Below are 18785 nucleotides of genomic sequence, written 5' to 3'. Positions count from 1 at the left end.
ATCTTCTCTCCGACCCATGCTGTCTTCGATCTAGCATAGTTAGATGCAAGTAGCAGTGCCACCTCAGCAAGAAATCTAGCATAGAAACTGCCTCTCCGACCCATGCTGTCTTACGTGGGTCCCACACCTCTCTCACCCCCTCCTCCAATCTTCTCTCCGCAGAACCCCAACTCCAGCGGAGCGAGGTCATGGTCCCCTTTCTCTCTGTTATAGTAGCAAGCAGGCAACCAAATTCACCTTGTGATTTCCATCACCGAATCCACTGCCAGCATTAGCTTTTGCTTTGCTACTACTCCTAATCCAATACACTGAGCGGATCAATCCATGGAGGACAAGTGCTCCCGTCTTCTCCATTCAGTGCAAGCAGCCGGGCGACGGGTTCATATCGAGGGGCGTGCGGCTGCGGCGAGCGGCGGGGTCCGATCGAAGGCGCACGACGACAGCGGCGGCCTCGGACTCGGACAGCGGCTGCCGCGACGAGCCTCTCCAGATCGTCGGTGAATTGTTCCGTCACCACACCAAGCACAGCACAGATTATTACTCAATGATTGTTTGATGCATGGATTCAAGGGGAGAAATAAAGAGAGAGATGTGATTTGATCCTCGACCTCAAGATGAATCTGCTGTCCATCCAGGGGGCTGCGGACGCGCGGGCCGCAGCGGGAGCTCGTGCCGGCGTCCCCGCTCCCCTGTACGCCACAGATGCAGAGGACAAGTTCGCGAGAAGGGCGCGGCGGCGGCGGCGGCGGCCAAAGAGAGAACGATGATGTCGACTGCGAAGTCCGGGGGTAAAGGGTGCGGTAAGGTCGACGGCAGCCACGGAGGTGCGAGCGGTGTGAGCCAGGAGCTCAATGGCTGCTGCGGCGATGGTGTGGTGGTCCCAGTAAACTGCGTGGGGAAGAAACAGGAGAGCCATCCAACGCGCGCTCGGTCGAGTCTCCGTGCTTTGGATACCGAGTCGAAATCGGTTCGTGCATGCGATCCGGTTTTCTTAATTTTCATTCTCTCATTCGTGGTTCTACTACATTCGCGGCGCACAGGCAGCGAGAGGTAGATGTATGAGATCAACTTTGACTCTTTGGGGTCCTACAGACCAAGCGCAAATCTACATGGGGGTAGGGGGAGCTGACCCCCAAGCTCGGTGCGTGGACACAGGTCCGGCCATGGACGAAGGATGCAGGCGACGATGAGTGTTCTGCTTCCTTCCCGGACAGAGGTTGAAGAGGCCCTCATTAGGCGCTTGGGCCAGGTGAGCTACTAGAGAAAAGTAGATGCCCGTCACCAACAGTCTAACAAAGCCAACGCAAAGCACATCACTTGCCATGACAGGTTATGGTGTTGTAGTGTCTAGGAGTAACCAAACCACTATTGCGTAAAAGACTCGCAACAGATGTTGTGCTTGTGCCACTAAACTACAATGGCTCCCTGCCATGGCAACCTAGATAGGCTCCTCCTTTCTTCTTCAAATCCTCTAGCCTCACACCTCCCAAATCCCCTCAATCCCGCGTCCACCACTCATCGCCCCACCCGCTCTCATCTCTGATCTCTCCTCCCGGCCACCGATGGCCTTCGCCGCCGCCGCGGCCTCCACGGCCACCGCACTCGCGTCCGGCCGCCTCTCCGCCGCCTCCTCCGCGCGACCGCGCCGGGCCTCCTCGCGGCCGTCGTTCTCCCTGAGCGCGTCCCCGCGCGCGGTGGCCGCAAGGCGGCGCGCGGCGCCGGCGGCCCGCGCGGCGGTCTCGGTGCGCGCGGAGGCCAAGAAGAGCGTGCTGGTCGTCAACACCAACAGCGGCGGGCACGCCGTCATCGGGTTCTACGTCGCCAAGGAGCTGCTCGCCGCCGGGCACGCCGTCACCGTGCTCACCGTCGGGGACGAGGGCTCCGACAAGATGAAGAAGCCGCCCTTCTCCCGCTTCTCGGTAATAACCTCTGCTGCATTGGGGGCTGATTTCTCCTTGATTTCTTGTTAATTGATGAGTTCTTGATGGATTATATTCTTGGGGCAGGAACTGACGAGCGCCGGCGGGAAGACGGTGTGGGGCGACCCGGCGGACGTCGCTGCGGCCGTCGGCGGCGCGTCGTTCGACGTCGTGCTCGACAACAACGGCAAGGACCTCGACGCCGTCAAGTGAGTACGACTCCTCTGCTCCTCGGCTCCGCTGTTCACGACGCAGGAATGACACTCCCATGGTGACCGGCGATGTTTGGCTGTGCGTGCGCAGGCCGGTGGTGGACTGGGCGAAGTCGTCCGGCGTGGGGCAGTTCCTGTTCATCAGCAGCGCCGGCATCTACAAGCCGACCGAGGAGCCGCCGCACGTCGAGGGGGTAATAACGAGCCTCGATCACAGCTAGCAGAGTCCATGGATATTTTGTGACGACTGATAACAATGGCGGCTGCGGCGGCGGCGCGCAGGACGCTGTGAAGGAGAGCGCGGGGCACGTGGGCGTGGAGAAGTACATCGCGGAGCAGTTCGGCAGCTGGGCGTCGTTCCGGCCGCAGTACATGATCGGCTCCGGCAACAACAAGGACTGCGAGGAGTGGTTCTTCGACAGTAAGAACAGCAACCGACCCAGACCCATCCTCCGATCCGATCCCCTCTAGTTCTCTTCTCCGGAGACCGGCGACGATGATCTCACTCTCCGCCACCGCCGGCTGCAGGGATCGTGCGGGGGCGGCCGGTGCCGATCCCGGGCAACGGGATGCAGCTGACCAACATCGCGCACGTCCGGGACCTCTCCAGCATGCTGGCGCTCGCCGTGGAGAGCCCCGGCGCGGCGGCGGGGAGGATCTTCAACTGCGTCTCCGACCGCGCCGTGACGCTGGACGGCATGGCGAGGCTGTGCGCGGCGGCCGCGGGCGCCGCCGTGGAGATCGTCCACTACGACCCCGCCGCCGCCGGCGTCGACGCCAAGAAGGCCTTCCCCTTCCGCAACATGGTAAGGCGGGCAGCGTGCAGCTGCTGAAGCGCGCGGTTTCTTTCGTTCACCACGTGTCGGCGGGGGGAGACGGACAGTGCTGACGTGGCCGCCGCCTGAACAATTGCAGCATTTCTACGCGGAGCCCCGGGCGGCGAAGGAGGTGCTGGGGTGGGCGAGCACGACGAACCTGGCGGAGGACCTCAAGGAGCGCTACGCCGAGTACGCCGGCAGCGGCCGCGGCGACAAGGCCATGACCTTCGACCTCGACGACAAGATCCTCGCCGCCGTCGGGAAGGCGCCGGCCGGCGTCAGCGTGTAGGAAGCAGGGGACATTTTTGCGAAGGGCGTTACAGATAGTAGGTTACGAGAGGAACAGCATGATTTTTGCGATAAAAAAAAGAGGAAATAAAAGTTATGATGACTATGTACCTTTGCATCTCTGTTCTGACTTCTGAGACGAGCAAATAGAGGCTCATGAGATGGAGTACAACAACGGGGCGGTGGCGCAGTTGGTTAGCGCGTAGGTCTCATAGCTGAATGCGAGTGATCCTGTGAGGTCCAGAGTTCGAGCCTCTCTCCTCACCCCACGGAGCGATGACAGGATATGTGTGCTCTCGTGATTGGTTGGGTCCATCACAGCCGTCTGATTCCACAGACGACAAGACGCACATCTGAGCTCTCCTTTTTTTTTCCTTTCCTCTTTTTCCAGAAAAAGCAGAAAAATTCAGAAGCATTTTTTCAATCAAAATTTAATGTTCACTTCTGGAGATACACGCCCTCTCATTTTGGTACAATTTTGCAGCTCAAATCAATCCCACATAAAACGTCCAGCAAAATACATCCCCACTCTGGGAGCGTACAGAACAGCAATGCACCCAGGTCAACGAAACATATATTTTCATGCCAAGCGGCTCCTATCGCATGGTAAACAATTCCCCATCTCATACGGGACCTTTGAACATGGTACTGTTCCTAAAATTTTCACATTTCCAATACTTGTGTATTTGCACATGACATGCTCCCAAGAACACAACACCCTTTCTGAGGGTAAGCAGAGAAAGAGCAATTGACCAACAAGACAATCCATAACTTTCAATATTGTCATTACAAACGCACACTTCCATAACAAGGTGCAACACAGTATTTGTGTTAAAATGTTGAGTCAGGAGTAAAATAGCTGGTGACCGCGAGAACCAGCAACTTACAATTCCGACAATTCTCGGGTCGGTTGACGGCACAGAATAGAATGCGTCCTGAAATGATTGATGGGTGAACGAACAAACTACCGAGCATCAGAGAGCCCTCAGGTATGTCAGGTTCTGGAAGTTTAGTCCAAGCAAGGTAAAAGGGGGAGAGAGAAAAGCAGATGCCCCCTGATGCTTTAGGTGTCGTCATCTTTCGCTTCGGTCCACACAGCCACCACCATTGCTCCAGTTCTCAAGCCAGGCAGAGAAGCCTGTAACAAGGGCTTCTTGCATCCATGGATGACGACTCCGCTCTGCTGCCTCAGGAACTGTGAGCCAACTCCTCTGCCGGGTGCTCTGTTCAGGCCAGGAGGCCAGCTCTTCCTTCACATGCAGCGCAAAGACAGCAGCTCTGCACATACCTTCGGGTTGCTTGCTCTTGAAATCATAGAAGCCCAACAGTTTCTTATGCACATAACAAGTAGCATGATCAGTAAAATGTGCTGGCAGGATATATGAAAGGAAATAAGAGCTGTTTAGCAAGAGCATAAAAATATGGCGTAGAGAGTCAAAAGCCAAACAGAACAAATGAACAAAGTCCATTTATATATCTGCAGTGAATATCTATTAACTTGATGCAGGCACAAAGTTTGCCTAGACTTCCTAGGATACAGGACATGTAAAACTAACATGGGTGACCTTACCTTACAATTGCAAAATTTAAATTTTAACCTAGCTTGCATTTCTACACAAAAGTTGGTAAATGCTAAATAAATTCATCCACTACATACTTTTATTTGATATTATTCATGTTTTATTGGTTGCAGTGTGTTTGTGTACAAACATTTGCATTCTTTTATACACCAAACTATCAATAGCACCAACATATGGAAGTAACATAACCAGATGCAATTACGAGCAAACAAATGCTGATATAGTAGTAGACAACAGGACGTGATAGGAAGCATGGCTTAGGTCTACATTATGTTAACTGCAAAAGAATCCTAAATTAACCCACCATAACTCCTAAAATTGATGGTTACAGAATGCAATAACACTACTACCTCTAGCCAAATTAGATGTCATTCTACAATGTGTGCAGTAAAACTTTAAAACCTTTATCACTGCTGTACATCAAAGTATTCAGATTTCACATCAGAGTGATGTTCATCTAAACATTCAAAGGTACATATATATCACAATAACTTTATTGATTTTAGTGTCCTAGGCAACAAAAGATCAGATAAGAGTATATACACCAATAAGCTAAACTATGGATTATGAGGGCAAACTATTCTTTTAGACGAATGGCACAGTTCTTAAAGTCAAATGGTCCTAGTTTTTGCAAGTGTCAAATTACCAACTAAAGAACAAGTGGATGCAGGATGCTAGCATCATCAAATGGGAGACCAAAGTGGACATGTCCAGCTGTCCATTGAAAATTCATAGAGAATTCCTAAGACTTGATAGAGATTGATGCTTAACAATTAGCATGTTAGTGCTCTAGTATCAATAAAATTTTGTACTATGAAGAAAGTTCCAACAAATTAATAGTGTCAGAGGTCAAAGTTAAGACACTCAACTAATTTCAAAGTTCCCGACTAAGTCCAAAGTTCTATATTTCAGATTAAGTTCATGGACCAGATAAGGGTAAGGCATAGAGTACATGGATGTCTACAAATCTGGTGCTCCAAAAGGTGTCTCGGGCACAAATTGCCATAAAACAGGAATATGCCATATATCATACAAAAATACAGTTTGCCGTTTATGCCTTAGAAGGGACTGGAATTTTTCCAGGATACAATTAATATTTCATGTTTAGCACAAAAGTTTATGATAAAAGTGTTTTTTTTTGTGTGTGTGTTTGTGTTTTCTTTTGATATCTCACCACTAAATCTCCTCGAACTCCAGCTTCTTCGATAGCTTCTCGTGCAGCTGCCTCTTCAACAGTCTCATCATTCTCCCATCCTCCCTGCGGCAATAAAATGTATCAAACAAAAAGGCATTATGATGATAATGCGTCGGAGCACTCTTTGCTATATATGTGACAAATAATTAAATCTAGGTGACCGCTGCTTGGCCCCTGTTTTCTTAGTATCTAGTTAATCACATTAATACCTATCTTATACAAGTTATAGCACACAATGCACTTAGTAGTAGTTAATATATCAATGAGGACCTTACTGGTCTAATTGCTGCTCGACCTGGTGGTTAGCAGTGTTTTGGGTAGGTGTGGTCACCTTATGTTAAGAATGGGTGCGCATGTAATCTAAAGTGATAAGGGTGTGTGTGGTGTGTATGTTGCATGGCTATTTTAGCCTTCCCTCTATTCTTAATGCAATGATACGCAGCTCTCCTGCGTATTCAAGAGAAAATATATCAATGAGGAAATGACACCAGAAAAAGAAATCAACAGATTTGGTGAAAGAAAATTCTAGGGCCTAACTAATTTCCTATAAGCTATTTTCGTAAACCAATCACACAAAAAATGTACTCATATTCCATACATCATACTACGACAATTATGTGAATCTCTGTGAAATAGTTGTTTATATTTCACATTACCTTTGGAAACAGAAGACCAGGTCCACTTTGGGAGTTGATCATGAGAACTTCAACAAGTTTCTTTTGTTCATCTTTAATGTCTCTATATCTGAACGGTATGCACCTACATATACAAGGAAGAAGTATGAGGCAAATAAAACACATTGCAACATGCACACTCTTAAAAGAAACTGGGCCTACAACCACAAGACTCAAGATTACAGAGGTATCCAAATTATAGTAAACTTTATAATATGGATATTCTTGGTGCAGTGTAAGCATAGGCATATGCTTTCTATATACTGTAGAGATGCTGCCATTGATTACTTAATAGCAGTAGAAACTAGAAAGTTAAGACCTTTGTTTACAATTCTCAGTAGACTGCATATTTTTGTATCAAGGAGTAAAATGGGAGCAAATTTAATACAAGTAGAATCAACTAATTGGCTTTTCCAGTTAGCTTGGTGACATCAAGCAAATGCTGCAAGTGATTTACACTCTAAATGTAAGCCACTTGAAAGACATAAAAGTATGAAACAATGAAATATCCATATCATCAACAGGGAGCACTTATGTAGTAAACAACAGTAATATTTTGACCACACCAGATACCACTAATGGCCAGAAAGCAGTGAAGCAACAAGAAGAAAGATCAGCCACTCTATTTTACTAGTTTCTTGTGTATTGAGTCGTACTCACAGGATCAAGAATAACCTGCACATTACAGGGACCTTTTCTATGGTCGGACCTCATTTTTGTTTGCCATAGGGCTCATCTTGCACACCTATCTATGCCTTATAATCCAGAAAGGTACTTATATTTTCTGCTACTATTTCTTCATTGGAGAATATGAAAACACACGAACTTCCTTCACAAAATTTACAGCAGAAGAGAGCGATTCTGCACACACCTCTAATAAAGCCCACCAAGCAGGACTCTTAACATATAAGACTGAGCTTATGCTGTAACTTAAAGCTCAACTGACTGAACCTGGAACAAGCATCCCCAAGTGGAAACAGATGCCTATGCTAGCCAATGAACCTATCCAGCCTCTTCTCTACTTCCCATAATTGGCCCACAACCTTTGTTGATCTAGTACCAAACCAAAATTCATGGCAGATCCCTTTCCGACAGGCGCAATTTTGGGCCAAACAAAGATATGCCGAACCGCTTCCCCTGTCAACTACACTCACAATACCTTGTGATGTGATCACAGCCAGAGAAGAACAAAACGGTAAACAAGCGAATAAATGGGTCGACAACGCCAGGTGCCAAGAAAGGAACGCAATGACACGCAGAAGACCTACTGTTCATTGATTAAGGCAAACCTAATATGATTAATCAGCCAGAGAGACCGACCCTACTCCCAACAATAATCGCAGCCAAGCAAGGCCACATGTATCCAATCTACTCTAACTAAGAACCATCCAAGCCTAGCTAACCTTATAGCTGCCTAACCAAGCAACTGCAGCTTCCGGACTAACCCAATCAGATCGAATCGAAGGCAGAGAAATGATTCGCTTCTTTGGTGGTGGGGATGCGAGAAGGCAGAGGGGGGAGAGTGGTAGTGGGGGAGGTAGGGGTGCTCCCCCTACGGACGCACCCGGCCACAAGGCGACGGCCGTCCTCGTAGCGCTGCAGGTGCCGGCCCGTGCGGGCCACCAGATCGCACATGCCCGCCCGCCTCCACCTCTTTCTTCCTCCTCCGATCCCGCGGCGGGGCTCAGGCTGCCCCGAGCCAGGGCCCCCGCTGCTCAGGGGCCTCTTTCCTCTCGCGTCAGGACGGCGAGTGCCGGCCCGGCGGCTCGCGGCAATGCGGCAGAGGCGGGGCCGTCCGGCAGCGGGTGGCGGAGGCCGAGATGTTAGCGTGCGCCTCGCCGCGCCGTGGGGCGTGGGGCTTGCTCGTCCTTTGCTCTCTCCCCCCTCCCTCTCCCCTTTGCTTTCTTCTTTAGTACTACTATTTCTTTTGTTTAACTACTTTCGTGTAAGGATTTTTTTAGTTTGGTTTCTTTTTTAAAAAAATTAACTAATTTAAATAAAACCTTTTGATTTGTACTCGCAAATCCATTCTACTGAATATTTTTAAAAAAACTAGGATGTAGGTAAGAGAACTAGAGTTTGGAGGTAGGATTTATTTGTAGGAAAAAGTGTAATTTTCATCCCTCAAGTATTATAAAAGTATGAGATTCATCCTTCATATTTCATTTGGTGCAAATCAAATCTTTAACTAGTTAAAATGGTATATTTATCATCATTATCTTAGTTTAATAATGATTTAGTGCCATCTAATAGCGGTTTATGTCGTGCAATCATCTAACTTCCATGCTTAGCGATGTAATATGCTAAGTTGAAGATATAAAACTAAAAAATTTATGTAAATCCTCTAAATTGGCTACCATAAAAATTTTATCGGAAAAAACAGAATCGATTCACACTGAACTATTATAGCAATTAATTCAACATTAGATATAGTTAAGTAATGATTATTAAGATAATTATATAACCTAATATTATATGACACTAAATTATTGTTAAACTAAAGTGGGGATGATAAATGCATCGATTTAGTTAGTTAAGGGGTTAATTTGCACTAAAGGAAATATGAGGGATGAATATCACCTTTGCAATACTAGAGTGATGAAAAATATACTTTTTTCTTATTATTTGTATATTTGGGTGCAAGGAGATTGGCCACGAGAAGAAATGACTTGATAAAAGTGGTGCATGATCATGCCTGCTGTATGTACCTTGGTTGCCATGATTATTAACGGTAATGGAAGGTGACACGGTGTCACTACCTTTTGTAGCTGACGGCGATTGAGGCAGAGGCAAATGGACAAACCTGATAGGAGAGGAAGGAATGTTGCTGTTGCTGGGGTTGGGTGAGGTGGAAGGTTGGGGTTCCGTGGTGTTGGTTTTGTAGACTCAAAACGCAATCGGATCGGTTCAATCTCGACCTAAAATATTAAAATAAATCATTTTCTCATAGAAAAATATTGGATGGCCCTGAATTTTTCTGGCCCAATAGGTTACTTAACGGATCTGGAGATTATTCTTATATAGAAAAATATTGCATTTTTTAGTTGAACTTACATGCAAAATTCTCAGGTACAGTTTCACTTGACAACGGAGATGGAGTCATATCTAGTGAAATATCAACGAGAGGGAAAAGGAAAAGGAAAGATGAGAGAGGATGCGGATATAGGGAAACATACGGGGTTGACATGGATGATTAGATTTAGATCTTATAGTCAAAATCGAACTTACACAAAACCAAATCTAAGTTGGATCTAGCTTAATTATGAAAAATATACATGAACCTAGGGCCAGTTCATAATTTTCATACTATAGCATACTATTGTATAAATAACCGATTCAGATGACACCCCATAGAGTAGCTCTATATGCCGAGTTGGTCTAACTCTACTCCTTATGGCCGGTGTCTAGCATCGACTTTGGCGCACCATGAAGAGTAGGACGTCTGCATCTATAAATGAAAATAGTTACTCCATCTAACGTGCGAAGAAAAATGTGAAAGCGGACCAGTTAGATTCTGCCTATGTAGTATGCAAAACCTTATACGCAAAGCGGTTGACTTTGCGAGGCGTATGGTGGACATGTCAGTGGAGGCTGCTTCAATCCGTAAGCTAGCACATAGTGGACGCTCCCGTTTGTTTTCCCCCAATATCCCATTTTCTTCTGCAATTGCTTACATTTTCTGCTCAAGCAGGGGACTACCATGTGTGCTCAGGACTTCCACTTTTATTTATATATAGGTGGTTCACTTCTCAGGCTAGTAGATCCCTCAGCAAGAGCTAACTGAGGTCATGTGTCATCTGATCAGTGTGCCGTTCATGCCATTTGTCTGTTGCGCCGTTTGTGGTGTTCATGCTTGTTTAGCCTCCTGGATGGACGATCTCAGTTTCATCATATTGATGTGCACACAGTCACGAAACGCACATGCACCTGGGCCCAAACTGACTTTACTTGCTCTCAGCCCATATTCCAACCTTGCTCGGTGCACTCCCCTGGCCCAGCGTGTGTGAAACCTGATGTGGTCTCAAAGCCAAGAAGTCGGTCATTCCTATAGCTTGACTTGATTGTATACAAATTCAATATTAAATTAATCCCTTTTCCTCAAAAAAAAAATTCATCCCAAGGTAAGCTCTGTTGTGGCCTTTTATCTCCCATTCCTATCAACTCTGATCATAGGGAGAGAGATATGATGAAATTTAGAGAAGGATAGAGACGGGTGCTACCATCGCCACACATGTGCCCCTTCGGGCTGGACCCTTCCCCACGTCCTGCGCACCCCACCACTCCTGGTTCGCATATGTATATGCACGCCTTCACTTCTCAGGTAGCCCGCGTTATGCCCGTGCCACTCATGCCATTTGAGTGTTGTGCCATTGTGCCCTTCATGCTTCTCTCATCACAAACCGTTAGCTCCGTTTTCATCCTGTCATGTTTTTTCGCTAGCCCGTTCTTCTTGGTTTTTTGTTTTAATTTTGAATCTTTGTGTGCATGCACATAGAAGACACAAGTAGGTACCAGCTTGTTTTCCAAAGGCGCCACAAAAGATACTATTTGGTGTCTTGAGTTTTGCAACACAAAAGTCCTCTACGTCCTCCATGGATGCGAGCAGTTCCTCCATCTAGCGGGTAGCGCACAAACAAGGGGTGTGAGAGTAGATAGGCCAGCTAAGCAAAACCTTTTGCATAAATGAGGTGGCTGGAGATGTAAGGGTCCCTTTGGGAGAGCTCTATAACCCCATTCTATAAGAGTTTTTTTTACGGTGCACAGTACTGGTGTATACTACTGTTTGAAAAGGACTAGTATGTAAACATCGTACGATTAAGATTTATTTTATACTACTGAAATGTTGATCAGAAGTATGAGGTGGTATAAGAGTAATGTAAGAAAAATCATTAGTGATATCAGCTCCCTTTTATTTTTATTATTTTTCTCTTATCACTATTTTATTTTTCATTTCTTCCCTATCCATTCCGAGTCTCATCCATTCCCCTATCTCACGAGCTCCTACCAGACCCGGCGCCTAGAATTGTCCTGCCCCGCCCGACCGCTGGGGAGCAGGGGAGGCATCCGCGGCGGTGGATCGACACCCGTCCATCGCTCACCACCGTGGTTGCAGCGCGTGGCTCGCCCTATGATCCCTCCCCTGGGAGGAGGGATAGTAGGCGGCTGGCCCCCACAGCCCACGCTCGCTGGTGGTACTCAGGCTAATCACAATGGGGGGTTTCATATCCCTATTTCCAAGAATACCACATCAGCTTGGGGGATGAATGAAACACTATGCCTTAATGGAGAGTTTCATTTCACTGTTTCCAAAGCTAACCAGTGTAATTAAATACTAGTTGATCTATCGGTGCATGGGATCCCCCATGAAACAGCGGCGGTCACAGTGCTCGTTTTCACGCTATTTTCAACATCTTGGAAACGAGTTAGCAGAGTTTCATGGGGATGAAACTAGTTCCTTCTCTTCTCTCGTTAAATCAGTGCCACGTCATCAAAAATACTGATGTGTCATGGATTAATGCTATGAAACTTACCATAAAATCCCCACTGTGATTAGCCTCGTCTGTGTGCCGGATCAAGGCCCCGCTCGCTGCTCGACACCGGGGAGGCACCAAGTATTTGGCTCGGACCCTTTCCATGAAGCCGGCTGATGGGGGCTCGTCCGTGGTTGTGGAGCAGCGCACTGCTGGCCCCGTGCCCCCGGTCGTCAGATGGGACGCTCACCGCCCTAAGCCGCCTCAGATCTGCGTCGGACGGTTGCAGCTTGGGTGGCGGCTTGTTCCCCACAGCCGATGTTTGTGTCCAGATAGGGGGCCGCGCCCGACGCTCGACGACCGTAGATGGTGACGCGGTGGGAGCAGTGGCGGCGCAATGGAGCAATGGAGCTTCGCCCGCGATCGAGAGCGGGGAGGCGGCTTGGGGCCGCAGGCCAACGCGCAGAGGTGGATCGAAGAGGGTTAGTTCCGTAAAGCTCATTTTCCTTTTATGTGTTCTCATCATAGACTTATGGTGGTAAATAGATTGAACCCCTTGGACCATCGAGTGTTTCTGTCATGTGCTTTGATCCTTGAGGTTTCCCTGGTAGTTTCTGGAGACAGCCTTGTTTGGCGTTTGGTTCTGTAGGTAAGGTCTTGCTTGCTGGTGGTGGTCTGGGTCCCTAGGCTTGCAGGCTGTTGGTCCTGTGTGTGCGGCAATCCTGTGTAGCAGAGCTCAAGTTCCTTTGACTCGTGACTAGTGGATATCAGCTCCTTTTACACTATGTGCTTATTAGTAATGACCGTTAAAACATTCACAGGTCATGGACATGGGATTTGAACTTAAGGCATTGCGGACCCTCATCTCAGAGGAAACTCACCTTTGCAATCAGCTAAAGAAAGAGGTATTTCCTATCAGATATATAATGCAGAGCTCATAGGGTCAACATTAATGTTGAGCCATCATCCATCACTTTCTATTTTGTAGATTGCCATGATCAAGAAGCTGGAGGAGGATAGTTCCGACCTCGCTGGCCATGCCTGATGTGAAGCTGGAGGATTCTACTTGTGATGCTTTTCTTTTAAAACAACCCGTGGAACTCCCTTTACTCCCGGTTGATAGCACCAACCGGGACTAAAAGATCCTTTAATCTCGGTTGGTTGCTATTGGTAAGGACTAAATGGTGACTCTTTAGTCCCGATTAGTGATACGTACCGGGACTGAAAGTTAGTCCCCTGGCCGTTAGACCCGGGACTAAAGCTTTCATTGGTTCCGGGTCCAACGGCGTCCGGAACAAATGTGCAGGACCAAAGATCCTGTACTATTGAAGATACCTTATCAATTGAGCACAAATCCGTTTATATGGCTAATAATTGCATGAGTAACAATGCGGTGCTTCATTTCAATAGAAGCCATAAAATATTTAACATGGAGAATTACACAAACAGCTTGTGCTTCGTCAAAATCCATAGCACAATGGATGTACAATGAATATCACGCGTTCTCATCTAATCAGCTAAAGGATTCTATGAGTGTTTCATAAAAAAATAGGAATCCCGTTGTGAGACCTCGCAAATGGGTTTGCTCTGACAGATAGAGCAGCTCCTTTTAGGGGTGCTGTGGTTCAAGGAAACGAGACGCTCCACTACCGGACGCGGCTGATTTGCCGAGTGCCCCGAGCACTCGGCAAAGACGTAAAGGCACTCGGCAAACATTTTGCCGAGAGCCCCACTCGGCAAAGGGCTCCCGGGGAAGCCGGGGTCGGCAAAGGATACTTTGCCGAGAGCTTCTCCACGGGCTCTCGGCAAAATGTTTACCGAGAGCCAAAAGCGGCCCTCGGCAAAGAAAAGTAGCCGTCACGGCGCGCCACCGTGGACGGATCCTTTGCCGAGTGTCGCCGTCAGACTCTCGGCAAAGGACCGCGTCAACGCCCACCCTGGACGCCTTCTTTGCCGAGAGCCCGGTCAATAGCACTCGGCAAAGAGGGCATCCAGAGCTGCCTCCAGCGGCTCTCGGCAAAGAGGCAGGATTATATTATGCAGTAGCAGTTGGGTCTGAGAGTGCCTGGCGGACTGTCCGCCAGACCTGGCGGACTGTCCGCCAGGCACTCTCAGGCCTGATTGTTCCCGCGAAAACTAGTGACGTCAAGAATTAATCCAATGGGGCTCAAACTTTGTAGGTACATTCACTTTAGCCAAGTATATCACAAAGTACACAATGAACAATCAAAGTACATGCATTCAGTCTAGCTAAGTCTCAAATGCAAATAACTCCATCATCTATGCCGAAGGTGGCTAGTTGTTCTGGTTGGTCTGATTTGGAGAAATATACGGATCATTGGAGGCCGCCGACTGATTCTGCAACATATAGATGAAATGTATGAGTGAAACGACAAAATAAACGACATATTGAACATTGCATACTCACTGAAGTAGAAAACGGATCGGTGGGTGGTCTAGGTGGGGTGACGAAGGGAGGTGGCGGAGGTAGACCCGTCGCTGCGCCAAGACTCTGAATGTACGCGAACATGCTCGCCATCCTCTGTCGGTCAGCCTCCCGCTCGGCCTCCATCTCCGCCCTCATCCTTGCCTCCAACTCCATACGTTCTCTCCTCTCTTCTTGCAGCTGAGCCTGCAAAATTTTTACCCCAATTTTACAATAATACAAAAGCTAAGTTATGTAATATAATAGATAAAAAACGTATGAACAAGCAACAACCTGGAGTGCCTGGACTTGGCTCGTCGAACTGTCCGGACGAGGTCGGATGCCTGCGCTCGAGCTCGTTTGCCGTGCTTTTATCTGAGATAGAGTCGGAGTAGAAGAGGAGTCGATCGCGCCGTCGCAAATCCAGTACCGTCCATGCTTCTTTCCTCCTCCGACCTTCATGACAATTTCAGCGTCAAGATCCTCCTGGGTCGGATCGTACTCTTGGCCGTGCACCTCCCTCGCCATCGATGTGTACTCATTGAGGCGAGTATAGATGCTCGGGTTGCTGTACGCCTCGGGCCCGTCCTCCGCGTTGTAGCTGACGCTGGATGTCGCTTTACCCTTGTGGGATAGAGCATACGCCATGAATTTGTTGCACTGCTGCCCTCCATGTGCCGCCGACTGCGAGAAACAAGATGATGAGAAATCATGCATAGTTGAATAACCACAAACAAGTAAAGTCGCGTACCCATGCTTGGGCGTACTCGGTCAGGTTACGGTTGCCTTGGTGGTGTGGCACACCGGCCATAGTCAGACGGTGCTCACGACGCTCCTGGTGCACAGCGTTCCAGTCGTCGGATAACCACTTAGCAACTATCTGCTGCCAGCACTCAGGAAAGTGGGCACACCAATGAGGAACCATCTACATGACATCAAGTAGAAGACATATTAGTAGAGGACATTAAGCCAACTTAATGGTCAAATAAATCAAATTTTGGTATTTACCTGCAAGTACTGCTCCTCAGTCAACGTCATAGTTCTTGCTTGCGCCTTGGTGACCTTCTGTCCAAGGACGACGGCGTGGTAGTTGATGATTGACTGGAGGCGCTGCTCGTAGAACATGTCGGTAACAAGCTTTTTGCAGCGATACTCGGCAACCACATCCGCCTGCGCGTCCATCCCGGCCTGTAGTCTGTAGAAATCCTGCAATAAACACGATATCATTATTTCAATCATATTATCAAGGATGTGCAACGAATGCGATATATTGATCACTTACCCAAAGCTCGCCCTTCACTCGCTCAGCCAAGTTGGGCCACTGTCTGCCGGCAACATCCCGCATGTCGGGGACGGCCCGGTAGTGCTCCCACGTATAGGCCGGACATGGCTCTCCGGCCAACGTGACCAGGCCAGGGAAGTGATCCCTAACCAGAAGACCCAAGATGCCATTCACATGGCGTCTGTGAGCACCAACGGGCCTCTCCACAACTATCCAGTTCCTGCACAGGTGATTGATAAAAAATTTTATTTTCTACCACAAAATTGAAATTATACCGTAAACATGTACTGAAAACATGTAAATTTACTTACTTATCCCCTTGGGGAGCTATGATCGGGCGTTTTGCTTCAGGAATCGGTCGCTGGGGGAGACTCGCCGGACCTCGCTGGTAGACGGTTGACGAAGCAGAGGCCTCCGTGCCCTCCTCGTCCGCCTGCTCGTCGTCCCCTGGCCCCTCCTGGTGGACCACCTGGTCCGCCTGCTCGTCCTCCCCTCTGGGAGCGCCTGCTCCTCCTCCGGGTGCGCCTGCTCCTCCTCCTCCGGCGGCACCTCCTCCTCCGGGAGGCACCTCCTCCTCCGGGAGCGCATGCTCCTCCTCCGGCGGCGCCTGTGTCATCGCCCTCCTGCCACTCCCCCTCCTCCTCCTGTAAGACGGTCCCTCAGCCGCCCCGGACGTCGGCTCACTGCTCCCCCCCCGAAAACCTCTTGTGAAGGGCCGCTACACTCTTCTTCATCCCGCGGCCCACCATCTTTGGTGAATCCCCTGCAATTAAAAGAAAATTAATTAGTACAGATAAATATATAACACATACTTAGATAAATACATAAAGAAAATAGAATATAATTACATAATAATTATGTGGATGAAGAGAGATAGAGGAGCTTCATCCAAGATAAACACATAAACAAAACCGAGTTGTGTTATGTGGATGAATAGAGATAGAGGAGCTTCATCCAAGAGGTATAGGGGTTTTGGACAGCCTCCCACGGACATAAGACGATGGTCCCACGAAGAGATACTTTGGATGAAAGAAAAATGATCAGTTCTGCTGGCTGATCCCGATCTGTCCTGGCGGACTGTCCGCCATTCCTGGCGGACAGTCCGCCAGGACCTCTCAGCCAGCCAAAAAACCTTCTTTAATTCCAAGGGATTGATCCAAACTTTAAGATATCTTAGAGGGATGATTGGATGTATATGAGACAAAGCAGAAGACAACTAAAACACAGTTTTCAAGACAACATAAAAAAAGTTTACCACTTTATAGCAACAACCATAATTACGTAATAAGTACAGATAAATATATAATACATACTTATAGATAAATACATGAAGAAAATAGAACATCAATACGTAATAATATAGTCTTACATTGACTAAAAATATTCATCGTAGTCGGGATTAGCTGGATCATAGTCCTCATCATCACTATCAATCATGTCGTAACCAATAAGATCAGAAGACTCGGTGTCTTCATTTGCATTGTCTACTTGTAGTCGTTCTAGCATGTGTAAATCCTTAACGCTCTGCACCTCTTCCTCCTCCCCCGCATCATCAACTGCTTCAACTTCCATTTCGTTTGCCTCGGTTAATTCTATCTCGAATCGCCCTTGTAGCCCCTCTTCTTGAAAGAACTCTCCGTCATATATGTTTGGATCTAAGTTGTAATCATCATCGTTAGGGACAGGTACTCTACCGTGCGGTGATGTCTTGTACACAATATACCAACCCTTAAGATGCTCTTTGCTTTCACACGCATATGGGAGATAATAAACTTGTATAGCCTGTTGAGCAACAACATAGACATCGTCTATGGTCATGACTGAATCCTGTCGAATTTCGACTAGCCCAACATTAGAATGCGTCCGTCTCATTGCTTGAGGGTCAAACCAATGACATTTGAATATCACGGGATTAAGTCGTTTCGAACCATAGTAGCTGAGTTCGTATATTTCTTCAATTCTTCCATAATACTCAATCCCATCAAGGCCGGGAGTAAACACCCCAGAATTTGTGGTCTTTCGATTGGGTCGACAATCCTCATGACTGCTTGTACAAAAACGATATCCATTCACGTCATAACCAGAATATGACTTGACCTTATATCCAAAGCCACCGGCCACCTGTCTCAACTCGGCACTCAAGGTCGCATCGCTAACGCCCTGCAAGTTCAAGTACGATTGGACAAACTAAGTAAAAACAACTTAGAGTGAAAAGCTAAGTACGGGCTAGATTGGACCGTACCTTCTGTTTGAACCAAGAAATAAAATTGGGTGATCCATTTCCTGCACCTTGTTTGAGCAGGGTATCTAATTCCTGCTCCGTGATATCCCTTGATTGACGCCAGAATTCTTGAATAAATTGTTGCATGTACGGTGTCACCTCGTCAAGGTTGGTCAACACATACAGCATGATCCGACACCACTCTTGATGACTCAACCTCTTGGTGGTCGAACCACTTGCAGTTCCAAGCTGACCTTGAAAAAGGCTGAGTCTCGAGTCATTTTCGCTAGCATTGTAACGAGCCGGTGGATTATGCACACTAGGTAGGTTGTCACCATAGTATACTGATGTAAAGTTCGACACCTCCTCCAGAATGTATGCCTCGGCAATGGAACCCTCAATTTTGCTTTTATTTCCACATTTCTTTCGGATAACCTTTAGGCATCTTTCAATTGGATAGCACCACCGACCCTGCACGGGACCCCCCATTCGTGCCTCATACGGGAGATGCAATATCATATGCTCCATCGGATTAAAGAATCCAGGTGGAAAGATCTTCTCCAACTTACATAACAACACCGGTGCGATTCTTTCCAAGTCTGCAACTAAGGTCCGTGATAACTCCTTTGCACAAAGTGTGCGGAAGAAGTAGCTCAACTCTGCAAGTACCAGCCAGACATGCTCAGGGACATAACCTCGA

The 18785-nt window shown here is 47.7% G+C and overlaps 3 protein-coding genes and 1 non-coding gene across 4 annotated transcripts; 2 read left to right on the top strand and 2 right to left on the bottom strand.

Annotated features, from left to right (window-relative positions):
* Positions 1 to 159: 159 nt before the first annotated feature.
* On the top strand, positions 160 to 3357 carry LOC112880464 (chloroplast stem-loop binding protein of 41 kDa a, chloroplastic). The gene is made up of 6 exons (XM_025945102.1): positions 160 to 1919; positions 2007 to 2128; positions 2223 to 2325; positions 2414 to 2552; positions 2660 to 2937; positions 3047 to 3357. The coding sequence occupies exons 1-6, from the start codon at positions 1563 to 1565 to the stop codon at positions 3236 to 3238; spliced, it is 1191 nt and encodes a 396-aa protein (XP_025800887.1). The 5' UTR covers positions 160 to 1562; the 3' UTR covers positions 3239 to 3357.
* Positions 3358 to 3508: 151 nt separating this feature from the next.
* LOC112883696 lies at positions 3509 to 3598 on the top strand. Its single transcript, XR_003226949.1, has one exon. It is a non-coding gene; the product is annotated as a small nucleolar RNA snoR114 (small nucleolar RNA).
* A 387-nt stretch (positions 3599 to 3985) lies between these two features.
* On the bottom strand, positions 3986 to 8583 carry LOC112882290 (nudix hydrolase 16, mitochondrial-like). Its single transcript, XM_025947312.1, has 4 exons — positions 8251 to 8583; positions 6669 to 6771; positions 5992 to 6075; positions 3986 to 4568 (listed from the first exon to the last, which is right to left on the bottom strand). Exons 1-4 carry the CDS (start codon positions 8319 to 8321, stop codon positions 4311 to 4313), a joined length of 516 nt encoding a protein of 171 aa, XP_025803097.1. The 5' UTR covers positions 8322 to 8583; the 3' UTR covers positions 3986 to 4310.
* A 5843-nt stretch (positions 8584 to 14426) lies between these two features.
* Positions 14427 to 15710, bottom strand: LOC112883121. The gene is made up of 5 exons (XM_025948353.1): positions 15591 to 15710; positions 15334 to 15507; positions 14877 to 15266; positions 14586 to 14789; positions 14427 to 14515 (listed from the first exon to the last, which is right to left on the bottom strand). Exons 1-5 carry the CDS (start codon positions 15705 to 15707, stop codon positions 14453 to 14455), a joined length of 948 nt encoding a protein of 315 aa, XP_025804138.1. The 5' UTR covers positions 15708 to 15710; the 3' UTR covers positions 14427 to 14452.
* Between the last annotated feature and the right edge of the window lie 3075 nt (positions 15711 to 18785).

The sequence above is a fragment of the Panicum hallii genome, chromosome 2, assembly GCF_002211085.1.
Source record: "Panicum hallii strain FIL2 chromosome 2, PHallii_v3.1, whole genome shotgun sequence".
In the NCBI taxonomy this organism is placed as follows: Eukaryota; Viridiplantae; Streptophyta; class Magnoliopsida; order Poales; family Poaceae; genus Panicum; species Panicum hallii.
Note: the sequence above shows the minus strand (reverse complement) of the source record. Positions and strands in the feature narration are given on the sequence as shown.

What these genes read in the sequence shown, in the direction of transcription:
- LOC112880464 (XM_025945102.1), top strand. Translation starts at nt 1,563, where the DNA reads ATGGCCTTCGCCGCCGCCGCGGCCTCCACGGCCACCGCACTCGCGTCC. An exon ending in AAGGACCTCGACGCCGTCAA is followed by an intron (nt 2,129 to 2,222) that starts GTGAGTACGACT and finishes GTGCGTGCGCAG; the next exon opens with GCCGGTGGTGGACTGGGCGA. An exon ending in CGAGGAGTGGTTCTTCGACA is followed by an intron (nt 2,553 to 2,659) that starts GTAAGAACAGCA and finishes CGCCGGCTGCAG; the next exon opens with GGATCGTGCGGGGGCGGCCG.
- LOC112882290 (XM_025947312.1), bottom strand. Translation starts at nt 8,321, where the DNA reads ATGTGCGATCTGGTGGCCCGCACGGGCCGGCACCTGCAGCGCTACGAG. An exon ending in GGCCGTCGCCTTGTGGCCGG is followed by an intron (nt 6,772 to 8,250) that starts GTGCGTCCGTAG and finishes TTGTATATGTAG; the next exon opens with GTGCATACCGTTCAGATATA. An exon ending in CTGGTCTTCTGTTTCCAAAG is followed by an intron (nt 6,076 to 6,668) that starts GTAATGTGAAAT and finishes TTATTGCCGCAG; the next exon opens with GGAGGATGGGAGAATGATGA.
- LOC112883121 (XM_025948353.1), bottom strand. Translation starts at nt 15,707, where the DNA reads ATGTTCTACGAGCAGCGCCTCCAGTCAATCATCAACTACCACGCCGTC. An exon ending in GCCAAGTCCAGGCACTCCAG is followed by an intron (nt 14,790 to 14,876) that starts GTTGTTGCTTGT and finishes AAAATTTTGCAG; the next exon opens with GCTCAGCTGCAAGAAGAGAG. An exon ending in CCGATCCGTTTTCTACTTCA is followed by an intron (nt 14,516 to 14,585) that starts GTGAGTATGCAA and finishes TATATGTTGCAG; the next exon opens with AATCAGTCGGCGGCCTCCAA.